This window comes from Micropterus dolomieu, linkage group LG22, assembly GCF_021292245.1.
Source record: "Micropterus dolomieu isolate WLL.071019.BEF.003 ecotype Adirondacks linkage group LG22, ASM2129224v1, whole genome shotgun sequence".
Lineage (NCBI taxonomy): Eukaryota > Metazoa > Chordata > Actinopteri > Centrarchiformes > Centrarchidae > Micropterus > Micropterus dolomieu.
The window spans coordinates 16,720,090-16,733,947 of record NC_060171.1 but is presented as its reverse complement, the minus strand read 5'-3'; the positions used below and the strand labels follow the sequence as shown (position 1 = coordinate 16,733,947).

At 41.9% G+C, this 13,858-nt stretch overlaps 2 protein-coding genes across 2 annotated transcripts in view; one reads left to right on the top strand and one right to left on the bottom strand.

The window, feature by feature from the left end:
* Window positions 1-10,920, bottom strand: part of tmem266 (transmembrane protein 266) — a 36,029-nt gene extending 25,109 nt beyond the window's left edge. Inside the window, exon 1 of the mRNA XM_046037091.1 lies at window positions 10,865-10,920. Coding sequence (XP_045893047.1) covers window positions 10,865-10,920 — 56 coding nt within the window. The remainder of the gene's footprint in view (window positions 1-10,864) is intronic.
* Window positions 10,921-12,137: 1,217 nt separating this feature from the next.
* LOC123961131 (pro-neuregulin-4, membrane-bound isoform-like) lies at window positions 12,138-12,939 on the top strand. The gene is made up of 4 exons (XM_046036213.1): window positions 12,138-12,164; window positions 12,271-12,364; window positions 12,545-12,697; window positions 12,867-12,939. Exons 1-4 carry the CDS (start codon window positions 12,155-12,157, stop codon window positions 12,937-12,939), a joined length of 330 nt encoding a protein of 109 aa, XP_045892169.1. The 5' UTR covers window positions 12,138-12,154.
* Window positions 12,940-13,858: the final 919 nt, after the last annotated feature.

The window sequence follows — 13,858 nt, the reverse complement described above, 5'->3', positions numbered from 1 at the left end:
TATAATCATTAACATTACGATGGTTACCATTAACACTATTATAAATATCTGTACCATTTTTCATTTAGTTTATAGCAACATTACCTTCGCTGTCTGTATCTCTGTGTGTATATTGTGTAGGCTGCCTCCCTCCCCTCTCTCTCTCCTTACATCCCTCTCTCTCTCTCTCTCTCTTTCTCTCTCTCTCTCTTTCACTCTCTTTCTCTCTCTCTCTCTCTCTCACCCCAACCGGTCGAGGCAGATGGCCGCCCACCCTGAGCCATGGTTCTGCTCGAGGTTTCTGCCTCTTAAAAGGAAGTTTTTCCTTGCCTCTGTCGCCTAGTGCTTGCTCTTGGTGGGAACTGTTGGGCTTCTGTAAATAACATCAGAGAGTACGGTCTAGACCTGCTCTTTTATGAAAAGCGCTGTGAGATAACTGCTGTTGTGATTTGGCGCTATATAAATAAAATTGAATTGAATTGAATTGAAGTTTGAGACTAAGACTAAAATCAGAGTTCATTTAATCTTTTTTTTATGTCAGGACACATTAAATGCCTCATGAAAGTTTTATTATTTCATATTTTACATTATACTTTTTGTTATTTGGTTAAACAGACCTGGGTCTGCGCTTAACTTTTCTCTGTATTGTATTGGTAGATAATTTCTAGTCTTTTATTATAAGAGGCAGTTGTGGCAAAGTGGTCCTTACTTAAAATTCCCACAATGGCAGTGAAACTGTAGCTGACATGTCCTATAGCACAGCAACCTTCAGCACGAAAGCGTAACTATACGTCAAGGCTAGGCTTAAAAAAAGAGTCAACTTTCCATGGATAAATAACTGTTAACATAAAGTTAAGTGAAACTAAACATTGACAACAGCTTATGATCATTCTAATGCAATACGAATCCAATGCAGGACAACAGCAATGGACAAATGGAGTATAATGTTGCTATTCCATCAAGGTGATAAGGGGTAAGATTGATGCCTGTCACATCATATATTAAATCACCTATTCTGAGCAATAGATTCTCTGCTTCTGTCACTTCAGTGGATTTCAAAGTGCTGCCTCAGCATGACCTGGTGTTTTGCAGAGGGCATAGGTATCATTATCATTCTGAGTGCTCACTGCCACGGTATTTCTGGCCAACTGTCTGTAGCCCAGACACTCTGTCTTACCCAATAAGTTTGTATACGGACACTTGGCTACTCCTCGGTGCGCAGCAATTCACTGTCCTGATATCATCAAGAAAGCGGGACCAATGTGCCAAATCACTTATGTGGGCACCGGCCAGATTTCCCAGCAGCAGCAGCAGTGGCAGCGGCAGCAGCAGCAGCAGCAGCAGCAGCAGCAGGCCTGACACAAGCTCCTGACACAATTGTACATTTGTAAGATCAGATCTTTTCGGCAACGCCCTTCAAGGTCCAAGGGGAAATTACAGCAGTAGACAATTCCGCTGCATCAATGAAGAGTGAATGTGTTTTGTTGGTCTTTGGAGTTTTCTTTTTACTGTACAGAAAATGCGTCGGCTTTGAATCTCTTTTTATGCCCATCTTGCCTCAATAGGCTGGTAGTCAAGATGACACCTGATACATTAAGATTTACACTTACTCTCTCCTAACACCAGATGCTTCATCTTCAGTGCCAGTAAGTAACCAAGCATAACTATGTTGAACATGGACACAGTAACACTTTAGAGTAAGAGTAAGGCAGTCATCATTCTATATTTTTCTTATTGTCAAAAAATCCTGTGAAAAACCCAACACCAACAATGTGTCTGCTTCTCAATACTTCCCTACCCTGTCTGGGCCACTCAGCCCCAAGTCCATTCATACACACTGAAGATGTTAATCTTGAAAATGGGTCACAAAAACATACGTACATGTTTAGAAAAAGTCAACCAAAGCAGTAATACGTGCATTTGCATCTGTTTTTTTTAATTATTGTATTATTGTATGAGTAATCACATCATGAACAATGTACAATCCTGAGTCAAATTCCTCGTATGTATACACATACCTGGCAAATAAATCTGATTCTGATTTGCTGAGGACTATTTTCAGCTGCGGATTAATACAAATTTGATGCGCTACTGAGTATTTATTACTACAGAACGGGACATGGGATAAATTCTAAATAAATTATAATGCCCAAGTTCATCATAATGGAGGACGTCTGGTCCAGTGATGTGTTTTGTGTATTCTTCAGACAACAATGGGGCTCTATGCCAATAATAACAATAAGCCTAAAATAAAAATAAAATTCAGAGCCTCTTATTAGACTAGCAACTCTGAACAAAATTAACACCTAAAGACTTGAATCAAGAAGGGATTAATAATCAATTTCTTACAAATAATAAATAATTAAAAAATAATAAATTTACCATAAACAAAGTGTACTTGTATAAAACTGACAATTGCAATTCTAAATTTCAACACAGAGGATTTAAAAAATGGTGGCTTAGCAGTGACCTGCTAATGAGCAGAGTTTATTCCAGCGATTGGAAAGAGGTCTTCATTATGCGGATAAATTAAGAGCAGCGTGGCACTGGATCAGTGAGGTTAGTTACAGTAAATGTTAGCTGACCTGTTTCAGTGCCACTGGGCTCCTGTGGGTGTGTGGTGTTTGCTGTTGGAAAGGAATGAGTGAGAAAAACAATAAATACAAACAGCTTCATTCTGGGCAAACACTAAGAGTAGCCTACTGCATCTTTAGTGTCTCTGTTTTTTGTGTTAAAATCCATGCAAGGCTGTGTAGTCTTTATTTTTCAATTTTATCAGTTTTGTTTTATGTAAACTACAGACAGACATTATGCGAAATATGTACCATAAATGCTTTTGAATAAGTTGTATTTGAGCAATAATTGTCCCATCCAGAGAGAGAAATAGAGTGAGAGGGAGAGAGAGTATTTACAGCAGCATCAAGTCTAAGAGAGCAGGGGTGAAAATAACTCCTAAGACCTTTCTCTGAATGAGAGTTTCCCATCTGTCACTTCACAGAGAGTCAGTGGCATTCCGCAACATTAAATCATGCCATTACTACTAATCATCAACACATTCTCTATATCATCTGGTTACACATGTTTTGCACCAAAGTTCTCCTTCAAACAAACCTGTAATCAACCATCAGCTGTACTAATCCACTGGTCTGAGGCCTAGACAGAACGCTCTGTTGGTTGGAAGCAGCATCCTGTGCCTTTAACCAGAAGATGCAGCTGACTGAACCCATTTTGCATTCACCCTTCACTCCACTCCACTCTACTCCACTCCACTCCACTCCACCTCCTCCCACTCCACTCCATTCCCATGCTCCCTCTCTTTTGCCTTCTCTTAGCCCCTACCCTGGCTGTCATCAGAATGCAGGGCCTGTCTGGAGGACCACACACAGAGTAATTATTAATAAGAGAAGATGACAAGTGAGCATCCCTCTTGAATGCTAAGAGATGCCAGCGGATACTGGAGATGGCCGGCCGCCCTCTCACTCCTCAGAGATGCTGTATGAGGCCGAGCTCTGCTTTCCCGCTGATCCCTGTTCAAAGTAATTCACAGGAGGGGCATGAGAATATGCAGGTCCCATTCTGCTAATCATATCCTACCACGCTGAGATGCCCTTTGCATGAGACTGCGTGTTCATAAATAGAGATTTAAGATTTCACGATCTCTCAGACATGGTTTCAAACAAGACTCTGGACGGTGTTCTACTTACTGGGGCTTGCTCATGTTGAGGTCTTGTTGCTGCAAATAGACGTCCACACTAAATAACCCCAAGTGTGAAAAGTGATTTCACCACTGCAGAGACCTCCTACCACACCTGTAGAAAATAGAAAAGAACAATATAATTGCTACATAATAAGGAAATCATGAAGCAAATTTCATCAGCTGTGGAAGAACGCAAGATATGATTGGAAGCTCCAGAACAGCAATTAATAGACCTCGAGGGGAGATTGTTTTGTTAACTGCTGTTTCCAAGGTCAAACATGAACATTTAATCTTAATTATCATTATATATACATATACAGTTGAATAGTATAACACAAATGCATCAACGAAGTATGAGTGCTTATGCTTTCCCTGAAGGCACTATGTCCTAACTTCAGCTTTAGCTATGCTCTACAACTATTTTCCTGGGCAGCACTAAACTGTAATGGATTTTAAATCTCCTCCAATATACGCTTCGCTCTGTGAATCAGGGGCTGAGGAACATCACACCTCTTGCATAGCAAGTACAGCAGGATGCTAGGTCTTTGTGCCACAGGATAGAGAGCCATTGATGTCCAAGTCCGTTCAGTGAAAGCCCACTCCAGCTGCTTTGCAGGGAAAAGGCGTGACATGACCTCATGAAACATCCACTATTTCAAAGAACAAGAGCAATTCTCAGTGTTGCAAAGTAAATGTGGCACTGAAATCAGCTGCCAACAAGGGATGAATTATAACTGCAACAATGGGACATTTGCATTGTTTACACCTTCATCATCTACACAATGTTTCATGGATTCGGGGTAGTGTGTGACACACAGAGGCACAGCGAAAAACCCTCTGACATGTAGAGGTAAGGAGTCAGCACTCACAGCCGCAGCAGAGTAATGTAGTGAAGCACAGCAGATTAAATGCTACTCAGGATAAATCAGTGCAGGTCATTCAAGGGCTGCGAGTGACTCTGTTTCACTGCAGCACCTAAAACATGTGGTCTTTAAAAAAATACTCAGAAAAAAAAAGATATCTATCTGGTGGAAAGATAGGTTAACACAGCCAAAATACTTAACAAGGTGCTTCGCTGTGTGAGGTGAAAAGAAAGGCAAGTGGGTTCAAAGCTCAATATGTTCAAGGAGGTGATTTACTGCAGAAGAAAGTATTTATAGAATTGAGTAAATCACACTATCAGAGAGATCTTGAGTTGCCACTTATTACTATGAGGACAGTTCACAGTAAGTGCTTCATCAGAGGAGGAGGTTGTCCAGAAGGCAGGAATTCTTTACTATTTCATTGCACTAAGCAATGACTAATCCAGACTTTCTGCATTTAACCTGATCAATGTGCATTTGCATTAATTTCCCACCAAGTCGCAACTAAATAAACGATGCTGTTAACATTTCCCCACTGTGCTTAGAGGCCACGCAGTCTCATTCTCGTTTAACCCAACACAAATACATCAAATCCCTACTCGAAAAGAAGCACAAAGACACATGTACTGACCTTGTGTTTTCGTGCTCTACATTGTGTAAAGTGTGGTCGTGACTCCTGTGCCCTCGCAATGATGATGGTAATAGCTCCCTCCTCGCCTATGATGATGATCAGTGTGAGGGAAGCTCGGATCTTGCTGTGTGTAGGCTGCGCTTCTCCTTAGATTTGCGTTGGCCAAGCACCCGGTTCGCCATTCAGAAGAAAGCGCACGACGAAAACACCTACTCCGGACTGAAAGCACCATCCTTCAGCAGAGACGACGATGCTGTCAGTGAATCAGGAAGATAACGACATCCTCGGAGGGAAGCATAATGTGATTTCGGGGCTTCCCCCACAATCATACCAGGGGCTCCATGTGCCAGATAATAATAATAAGAGGTTCACGACCGGGAGCTGTCCAGGTGCTGAAAACCAGATTCCAGTGGCTACAGATGTGACGGGCAGCGCCGTCAACACGGAGGATACAGAGCTACATTTACAAAAAAAAAAACAACAAGCATAATAATATATTAAATAAACCATATATCTAGTCTATATTCATATTAAGCCAGAGCTTAAGAGCCTGCAGACGTCCCTTTATGTATGCCAAGCTGGAAGCGTCGACGTAGAAAAACACTCTCGCTTCACTTCACTTCTTGAGCTTCAGAGTTCCTCGCGATAACAACCCACGCGCACGAAGAAAAAAAACACTAATACTCTTACAGTGACCTCAAGTGTTTCTGTGGCGCTCAATGGTGATTTTATGACGACTGAGTCTGTATTCAGTGTAGGCTAACAATGTCTGCAGCATCACGATAATATTCCCAGGCAGTGGTGGCATGAACAATTTTGGGTACTTGTACTTTCCTTGACTTTTTGCTACTTTATACTTCTTCTCCACTACAATGCAGAGGTAAATATTGTAGTTTTAACTCCTACGCTACAATTATCTGACAGCTTACGTTACTGTGAAAATTAAAATGTTTAACACAATATATGAACTAATGACTTATGATATAGGCCCTGTAGGTTATAGGTTAAGCTACCCATAAGGGACATTAGGGATGTACACTTTAATGCATCACTAATTATAGTCCAGTGATATAATATATATAATTCTGAAATGGGCCATTCGGCATAGTGAGTGCTAGGGCTGACCCCCAATAGTCGAAGATTCGATGTTTCGATGGGCGGAGCCTGATTCGACTTTCAATCTCACCGTAGAAGCTTCGCAGCGAAACAAGGATCATGCCATCTTGGCGATATGGGGGTGCTCAACGTCTGATTTTACATACAACTACCAGTTTTCTCCCAATAAGTTAATGTACAGCCGATTACAATATAAATTTCAACGTTTAAGGCTGTAAATAACTTGTCAAAAGAATAAAACTTCCAATAAATGTTTTTTAAGTGCGTGAATAAATCCAAAATTGTAACTTAGGGTCCTCAGTGCGCATGTGTAGGCGTAGTGTGTGTGTGTGTGTGTGTGTGTGTGTGTGTGTGTGTCGCGGGTCTGTCGGATAATTAATCACCGCTGATTATATTGATTGTATTTTATCGTTATCGTTTATCGCAGCAGTAATGCACGTAAAACTCTGCACAAGACCGGTGAATGACAGGCGAGAGAGAGAGAGAGAGAGAGAGAGAGAGAGAGAGAAAAGGGGCTTCAAAAAGCCTCAGTTTAGCTGGAAATTTACAGTGCAAGTTGAATGAATAGAGACTGCAGCTCTGCAGCTTCTCAAGATTAAAGAGGTGGTATTATGCTCATTTTCAGGTTCAAAATCTTAATTAGGGGTTGTACGAGAACAGGTTTACATGGTTTAATTTTCAAAAAACACCATATTTTTCTTATACTGCACATTGCTGCAGCTCCTCTTTTCACCCCATGTGTTGTACGCTCCGCTCTTGAGCTACAGAGTGAGGCTTATGATACAGGGGGCAACTTGCCAATCTTACCAGAGGCAAGTCCGACTATGTTTTACATGGATAGCGGCGGTGCGGGGCAGGTAGTGGAGTGGTGGGGGAAGGGGATTACGATAGTAATCTTTACCCATTACCATTGACAAGTTGCCCTGCACGATTGCTGTAAAAGTTGCTCTGTATATCATCAGCTTAATGCATTTTACTTGTACAAAATCTTTGTTGGGAGTTGCACATGCGCAGTTCCCAGGTAAGGACTACTAGCCAATCAGAAGCAGAGAAGGGCGGGTTGTAAAAAACAAGTGTAATCCAAATCAAAGCCGCTTCAGACTGGCACCTTAACAGATGGTATAAGTTGCTTGCAAGTCCACAACCACACAACATCATTGTTCCACATCTTACCATCAGGACTAAACGTTGAACTGTTGCCGGTGTTCTGAAGATCTTGCCGAAAAATTCTACCATAGCGCAAATCGAAAGACTCGACTCTACGCGGCCCTGCTCCGTGTTCCATTGCAGATAGTACCCAATTGATTTGCCGCTACGCAATGTTCAATGCGACACACACACCAGCGATCCACACAGCTTTCTCTTTTTAAGTTAAAACGTTTCAACATTACTCAGAATCTAAAGACAGATAAGGGGTATGAAAACCTTCCAGCTGTGTTTTCCTCTGCCGTTGTTGCTGCAGCGGTCTGTGTGACGGCGGGAGCAGAGGGCTCTGTGAGCGGGCGGTTGGCCGGACTCACACGCTCCTCCCATGGGTTGCTATGAGAGGCCATTTAGGGTGAAAACATTGAAAAACAGACGCACACGCACTGAAAACTGTCACACATGCACTGACAATGTGCGCACATACACTGAAAACAAGGACATACTGGCACATTCACATTGACAATGTGCACATACACACTGAAAATGATCATACATGCACCAACAACACACCAAGCACACGCACTGAAACCAGGCACAGACACACTGAAAATGTGCGCACACACATTAAAAAGGGCACACACCACCGACTGTGCATGCACACACACTGATATATGTGTACATCCACATTGACAAAGTACACATACATACTGAAAATATTCACACCACACAAACTTCACACAGAGTAGGATACAGGCTACTTGTCTGTGTGTGTATCTAAGTGTGTGCCTGTGAAGTCATTTCATTGCCTGTTTCATTGTAACAGGAAGTCACTGATGCAGCTAGCTAAATATCCATGGTCAAAATACATGTAGAATGTGTATAATAAGCTCAGCAAATCATTGCATATTGTAGATCATAAAGTGAAGTGTTGTAGGTTTCATGTGAATAAGAAGACAGAGATGAAGAATATCTGAAGGTGAGGAGCAAAAATTAAATGTGACATACAATAAATATCCCTCCCTGTAGATTTAGGGATGCTGAACTAAATATACAAATATGATGATGATTAACTGTTCATATAATTGCTTAGATAAACAATCTCTCTGAACAAGGAATACCACTCGCACTTAAATCCATGTTTCATCATGTTAGCTATGCTTTAATTTTGAAAGTTAGGACAGGAATCTAAGTCTTCCTGTTACACTACAACAGCTTCTGGCCGCACTAAAATAATTTTACACGCACACACTCAGATACCCCTGTATTTCAGTGTATATGCGCACATAGTCAGTGCGTGTGTGATAGTTTTCAGTGTATGTGCGCACATTGTCAGAGCATATGTGACAGTTTTCAGTGTATGTGTGTCTGTTTTTTAATGTTTTCACCCTAATCAGCCTCTCATAGGTTGCCGCAGGCTTCCCCCGCAGCCACTTGCAGAGCTCCTCAACTCCGAAAATATTCAAGCACATTTTTGTTCCGCCATCACTTCTCGTAAAACTGTCAATATTCGAAATCTACACAGCTGATTTCTCACCTCAAAACTTCTCAGAAGTGGATTTACTGATGAAATTCCATACGAAAACTGTAAAATATAAATCTTTCTCTTGCTGGCCTCTGTCTGGTGTGTGAAATGATGATGCAGTGAATAGTGACGATTCTCTCTGACCAATCAGCAGTCTGTCGCGTTTTCACGTTACATTTTAGTATCCCTCAGCTCCCTTGGAACCTCGATGGAGGTGAGGTGATACGAAAAAAAGTACCTGGAAGCAGGTACAGGTACAACATTTCTACAAAGGAAAACCAAACAAAGGCGAGTGGAGCCAAAGGGCCTCCGCTCAGACTAGCTTGGTTTGAGGGCGTGCCTGACCCCCGCTAGCCGCTTGGCTAGCTTTATGATGCGTTTTCATTGTGACGTCACAAGCAAAGGAAGTGAAGGACTGGACTACAAAGAGCTGTTTTCAAGCGGTCCAGAGCAGTGCTTTCTGTGGGAGATGGGAACTCCCTTTGGGCTGGACTTTGTGCTTTTTCACTTTGCAAATCTGTTACATGCACAAAAAAGATACATAACTCAATAAAGGAGAGGGAAAAAGCCAAAAAGCATAATACCACCTCTTTAAAGCAGAGCTACCACCCGCAATCACTGTGCACAAAAAAACACACATGATTCGACTACAGGCAGGACTTGACGATTCTGATTCAACTCTGTAAATCCTTAGTCAGGGACAGCCCTAATGAGTACTTATACTTTTGGTGCGTTTGTCTCAAGTGTGTCTCTTAGTCCCTTCCTGCTGCCAAACACTCTCATTCCCAGCCGTCTGAATTACGCTCTCTGTCCGTCCCTGTCTCCAGTCCCTGGTCTCTCAGGCCATGTTGTTTTCTTCAACTCCCCAGACCTGCCATCCTCATTCCATCCACCAGATCTCCTCTGACTTTCCCTCCTTTCCTCTTCACCTGACTGCCCCACCCATTCACATACCTGTTCCCGCTTCTTATCAGGCCTACAGTTACCAGGCCTTTCTTTCTCACTTGTTTCCACTCTCCCTTATTAGCCTTACTTAACCAGCCCTTTTACTCACTCCTTGCCAGAACGTGCTGTTATGCTGCTGTGTGCTTATGAGTTGGTTCATTTTCTGCCTGCATTACCTGGATTTGACATTTACCTGTTTATTGGACTTTGGATTCTTTCCTACTCCTTTCTGGACTTGTTTGCTTGTGTTGGACTTTTCTCTGGTTTTGATCCATCCATGCTTCTCCACCTCCATTTTGTGTGATTAAATCATTGACCTGCACCAGAACTGCCTCAGTCATCTGCATTTGGGTCCTACCCATGTATTCCTGCTGCCCTTCTTGCACCAGCCTGCTTTCTGGCCTGCTAACCTATAAACCTGCACCCCAGCCTGCTTCCCAAGTCAGCTAACCTCCAGCATGATGGCCCCCAGGAAGCCTGCCTCCTGGTCTGCCAGCCTCTTGCCTTCCCTCCACCTGCCAGCAACCAGCCTTCTCTCTGTACCCAAGCCTGCTAGCCTCCAGCCTTCACTCTGGTCTGCTAGAAGCCTTCTGCACTCCCGCCCTCACATTGCACTCCAGCTGATTAAGCTCAGTTTCGTGAGCGTGCCTATCCTGAGCTGGCTAGCCCGCTACCTGTAGTCCTGCATTCCCTGAACCCCATGAGCCTTTGATGGAACAGTTGTGGAGCAGCCCTGATGTCCAGCGATCACCTTTTGGGAATCACCTGGACATTTTCAGGGGGTACCGTGGAGTCCACAAGAGAAGGCGTTGTCCCCGTGGCTCCACACACTGATAGCTCTCTCAACTGCCCAGTGCAACAGAACTACCACCGGTCCTGTCTGGTTCCCAGTCCTGCTGAGATGCAGCAACCTCTTGTTCACATAGAGCTGAAGCAGTCTTCAGTGCCCACGCAGCAGCCGTTACCTGCCACTGAGCTGCAGCAGCCTCTTGTTCCGCCTCACCATCTCGTAAGCCTCCATTTTGTGTGATTCAATCATTAAACTGCAAAAGGTCTGCCTCAATCGTCTGCATTTGGGTTCTACCCCTGTATTCCTGCTACCCTCCTTGCTCCAGTCATGACAACTTTAAGTATATTTTGATACTAAAACTATGTGTCAACTATGTGGTCCAAAGAGGGACTCCCTATCTGCAGAGCTATCTGAAGTATCAAGTTTTATGCTGGAGGGGGATAAACAACAGCCAAAGGATTTTTCACAACTTGGCAACCCATATGTTGTTCTTAGTAGTCTACTCATAACATGCTATCAAATGATCACAATGTCCTGTAAAATCAATTCAGCATCTCCACAATGTTGCTTGATTGAAGCCTGTATTCTGTATGATTAATTGACAGCTCAGAACAACATACTTTCTTAATAAGAAAGCAGTAAAGTATTAAAAAATGGCCAGTTGATGAGTTAACTAACGGTTTAGGGCATACTTAAGTAATTATTTGTGATGTATTCTTAGACTACAAAAAAGTTCCCACGATTCCATTCATGCCATCATGCCTTCTTTGCATACCAGTCATTCAGTTGTTAAACCCAGACAGGCTGAGCTCACATGCACAACAGGTGATTTCCTCACCCATCCTCTGCATGATCTGGATGATGCAACTAAACCTCTAAGAACAAAAACAAAATGTAATCTACTCATCTTCATCACAAAGGACAACACTGTCAAAATGACTTCTGGGATACTTTTGTAGACCTGAGAGCTCTGTATGCATTGCTCATTTACTGTTAAATGACACCATTTATGACACACAAACAAATTACCTATAATCAGTTGGTATCCTGACATTTAGCTTGCCATTTACAATGTGGACAAACTGCAATCACAACATTTTTGAGGCCAAGGGAGGAACACGCCCACAGTTTCTTCAGAGGTACCAACAAAAAGCAGTTCTGTGTTACTCTGAAGCGTCACTATGACTCATATTGGGAACCTGCTCTAACTACCAAAAGCTGGGATTTCACGAGCTGGTAAGGACAGATTTTTTATTTATTTCAGTCAGGATGATAATATATTCCTTTTACAACTCAGTATTACTTCTTGTTGGGTATCAGCTTTCAAAAGCTTCTGATATATGTAGGTTATTATTGGCATGTGAAACTTCTGGTTATGCTTTCATTGGTGGTGAGAAATTACTTCCTTTTGTGTGACAAAAATTTTTGTGTTCTTAGGAAGCAGCAAGAAAAAAAAACATTCCAAATGATGGCAGGTAGTTATAATAAATATTCAGAAGAAACATCAAATAATTCTAAAAAGTTACTATTCAGTCTTGTTAGAGCTATCTTTCCTGAAATGTTACTATTGTATCTGTATAGACCACGGAGACCCTTGTGATGGGTGGGAAGCCACCTTCTGCATGAATGGAGGGACATGCTATAAAATACCTTCCATGAACACACTCTCCTGTGTGTAAGTTAAATACAGAACTCAACTTTTTTAATTGTCTTTGACATTAGAATGTGTGTTCATGAACTTTAATCTTTTATGTAGAAATATGTGCTGATGTCACAACATGCGAATATTGTTGACAAATTTCCTCTGTGCTGACAAGTGAAGGCCCACTTTGTTGTACGTCATATCTTACTTCAGGTGCAATGACAATTACAAAGGCAGCAGATGTGAGCAGCACCAGCTCTTCAGCAGTTCCACCAATGCAGGGGAAGCAGGATTAATTGCAGCCGTGGTCATTGTTGCCCTCCTCATCTTAGTGATCCTGGCAGTTGTTATCTACTACATACGCAAGTAAGTACATTACGGATTTAAAATTAGCCTACCAATGTTCTCAAGGTGTCTTAAGATAGCTTTAGGATGTGCTTGTTATGTTTTATTTGTTATACAGTATTGGTATTATTGTACTTCAGCCACAATATATTCTTTAAAGCTAATAACCATTACTTATGTTTACACACAGGATGTTGAAAGCCAAGCAGCAGAGCCAACAGAACAATCCACAAGAGTATTGGAGAGTAAAACCAAGAGTATGATCTTTCTTCTGATGTACATGTTTGTATTTTGGCTATGTGTTGGATTGGATTATGAAATAATTCTCAGTGTCACTTCCTTTGTTGGACTTGTACTATTTTGGATATCACTACGAAAGACTAATAGAGGAAAACTGCTGCACTGACCTCAACTAAACGCCACAAGGCAGGTGAAGAACTGATAGCTGATTGTCTCATGAGATTTCTGGAATCACACCTTGCACAGCAGCCTTTTTGACACAGCTATGAAGTTGGCACTGTTGTTACTTGTGTTAAATCACATTTCAATCTGTGTGCTTTGTCTGAAATGTATTTACAAAGCATAATGAATGAATATACTCAATATTCTATCTTTTCTAAATGTGTAAATATATGCAATGATCCCTACTGGAATGATTTGACTGTGATTTCTGCTAGAACGAACACACACACACAGACACACACACACACACCCTGATGGACTAGTCATTGGCCATTCGCTAAGCCTAACCATCAGCATTCCTAACCTCAACATTTAGCCTATTCTTAATCTTAAAACCATAATTGCCCATTACCGTAATCAGGACTGGTCAGAATGACCCAACTTTTCAAAAATTGTGTCACTCCAGTTTTATAACTCAAATTGGCTCTCACAAAGCTGGACATAAAGAAACACACACAGAAAACTGACTGATACATTGTGTGTGGGAGTCTGTATAATTAGCATATCCCAAACCACTCATCAGTTCCTTAAAATCTAAAAACGGGCACAGGGGATCCCTGGAGATTCATAATGAGAATGGCGGTATAAAATATACTTCAGTTCAGTGAGCTTAGGAGACAAAACTTGTTGGACTGCATTTCCAACAGTTTGTTAGTCTTTCTGTTTTGATATACTTCCAGTATTTTCCAGTATTCTCCAACAGTTGCTAACAATCAACTG